The sequence below is a fragment of the Rhagoletis zephyria genome, unplaced genomic scaffold (assembly GCF_001687245.7).
Source record: "Rhagoletis zephyria isolate East Lansing unplaced genomic scaffold, Rhagoletis_zephyria_1.1 Rzeph_scaffold_11969, whole genome shotgun sequence".
NCBI classification, from domain to species: domain Eukaryota; kingdom Metazoa; phylum Arthropoda; class Insecta; order Diptera; family Tephritidae; genus Rhagoletis; species Rhagoletis zephyria.
Window position 1 is genome coordinate 7,227 of NW_016169043.1, and position 2,377 is coordinate 9,603.

Genomic DNA, 2,377 nt, shown 5'->3' on the forward strand with positions numbered 1-2,377 from the left:
AATAACACTTGCCTGTTTGAAAACAATTGTTGGCACGCTGGTCAATGGATTTTGGAATTGATTTGTGGCCTCGCCCTGTTTCTTCAGCAAATGGCTGCCTTCAGTTGAGTTGGCACATGTCTGAATATTTTCCCAGCCGCTAATATGATTGTCACGTGCACTTGAATGTGAGAACATGAGAAAAACAGACGTTAAACAAAGGTGTAAATGGAGAAAAATACATATACATAGAGTATTACAACATATTAACATAAAACATGCACGAATGTATGTATGTACAAGAGACCATACCAGAAAAAATAGTTCGTCGTAGACCTTCGAATCTGTAGTTTTTGTAGTAAGGCTGTTTCGAAAACTTTTTTTTTTTGGCTTAACATACAGGTGACCTTTTAACAGTTTTTTTCGCATCTTCGGCGTTACAGTCGGGTCTAAAAATCACAAACTTTTGCCACGGAAGTGTTTTTATTCGAAGGTAATTTAGATTGCAGTATGTACCATCCTAATGACAGTAAATTAAAGCTCACCAAAAATAAGTAGAACTATTTTTTTATTACCACATGTAGGTGCCACCGAAATATGTAGATTTTTCCCCAAATTGCCTTGCAAAAATATTTTAAACTCAGAGCTGTAAGGCGAATTTTTTGTTTGATTGTAAGGAGGTGCGGTCTAATGTACATTAAATATGTTTGAATATATGTATGAACGATGGTACAAATTTGGCATAAACCCGTAATCACAACACATCGCTGTGAAATACTGTTGGTCACTTACCAGCGTCCACCTGGATAAACGTTGTCATCAAAGTTCTTGCCCGCCTTCATCATGCAGTTGATGAAGTCCAACGTTAGTGATTCTCTAGTGAATTCAATTTGATAGGAGTTGGCCTGTATATGTTCGATGGCACAGGCATGCACTTTGTTGCCGTAGCATTCATTTGGACCGTGATGACAATCGAAGAGCACATCAGCACCTTGCGTTGTAAACTGCATAAACATACAAATAAAAAACACACATCAGTCGCATATGCAAATTAATATATGTATGAACATTAAGGTGGTCCAAAACTGCATGAGAAAAAGTAAATTCGGAATTTTTATGCTCTTCCCCCTAGGATTGTTATATACCGAAAAAATATTTCCCTGTTTTTTAATTTTCCATGTACATATTTCATATAGAAAAATTGTTTTTTTAACTATTTTTTTCATAGTAACTATAATTTATACGTCCGCCAAAAACAACAAAAAATGCAGTGGGCGCACCAATAAAAAATCGTTATTATTAAAAAATGGTTAAATAAACAATTTGGTATTATTAGTGGAAGTCTCCTGGAGAGAACCAGAGTTTTCCCATCGAAAAATATTTTTTCAAGAATTCCATACCATATATAATACATGGAAAACTTTGAGCGATGTATGTATTATTTTTCGGCAGCTTTACTTTATTTCGGCCGCCCCAATGTACATACATAAAAATTTATGTGTGTATGTATGTACGTTTCATGAAAGTGAAAATAGTGTGATACATACGTGTGACTTGCCAAAAGGCACCCATGTGATGTCTATGTAGTCTTTCAGTTCACCCTTAACGGCTGGATAGACTTGCTCGGTAATGAACTTAGCGCTGTCCGGGCAGAGTGATTCATAATAGATGGTTATAGGCACCTGTAAGGAAAAAGTGTAAATTAAAAAGTAAATAATTAAAACATACGTAAGTACATCTAAATTGCACATAAAAATGTGTATACTATTATGTATTGAATTGGGCCGGTCGCCATACGAAACATACAATTTTTAAACCCTCCCTCGATTGAAAATTCCCTTCGAGGGGATTTCGACGTGATATATAATTACTACTTTCTTCACCACATTTTTTAAATACGATCTTAAAGGGTTATAAAGAACTCAAATACATCGACATGCATGAAGCATTCTTCGTCAGCTGAAGAACCCTCTCTTCAAAATTGGTTCAGGTAGAAAAAGCTGTTGTAATCTTGTAAATTCGGTAAAAATTTTTACTTTTAAAGACTGGGTGTTTTTAACGTCGCTAATTACGAACATAATCATGATTTTTTAAAATTCCAAATGGCGAATCCAATATAGCGAATTCAATAATTTGTCTTTCCCGTCATATTGGAAACGCTATTTCGAATTTTAGAAATTTTTGCGGTCAAAGATTTTCCGTCGTATTGGATTTTAAAGAACATCACTCATAATTTAAAAGTAAACTTTTTATCGAATTTATAATATAATATATAATATACACATATTTTTGGTCAAAAGCAAAGACAGATTTGAGTTGTCGGTTGTTGTTCCATTAAGCCACTAGCCTCCTAACGTAGTATGTTTACAAAAATGTATTATTTTAAAGGTATACCTAA

At 34.2% G+C, this 2,377-nt stretch overlaps 1 protein-coding gene across 1 annotated transcript; it reads right to left on the reverse strand.

Moving 5' to 3' along the window:
* Positions 1–12: 12 nt before the first annotated feature.
* LOC108377358 (GILT-like protein C02D5.2) lies at positions 13–1,717 on the reverse strand (the record flags this gene model as incomplete). The annotated part of the gene is made up of 3 exons (XM_017633617.1): positions 13–160; positions 772–983; positions 1,527–1,717. Coding segments are annotated over 3 exons (551 nt in total), but the record flags the coding sequence as incomplete, so codon positions are not given.
* Between the last annotated feature and the right edge of the window lie 660 nt (positions 1,718–2,377).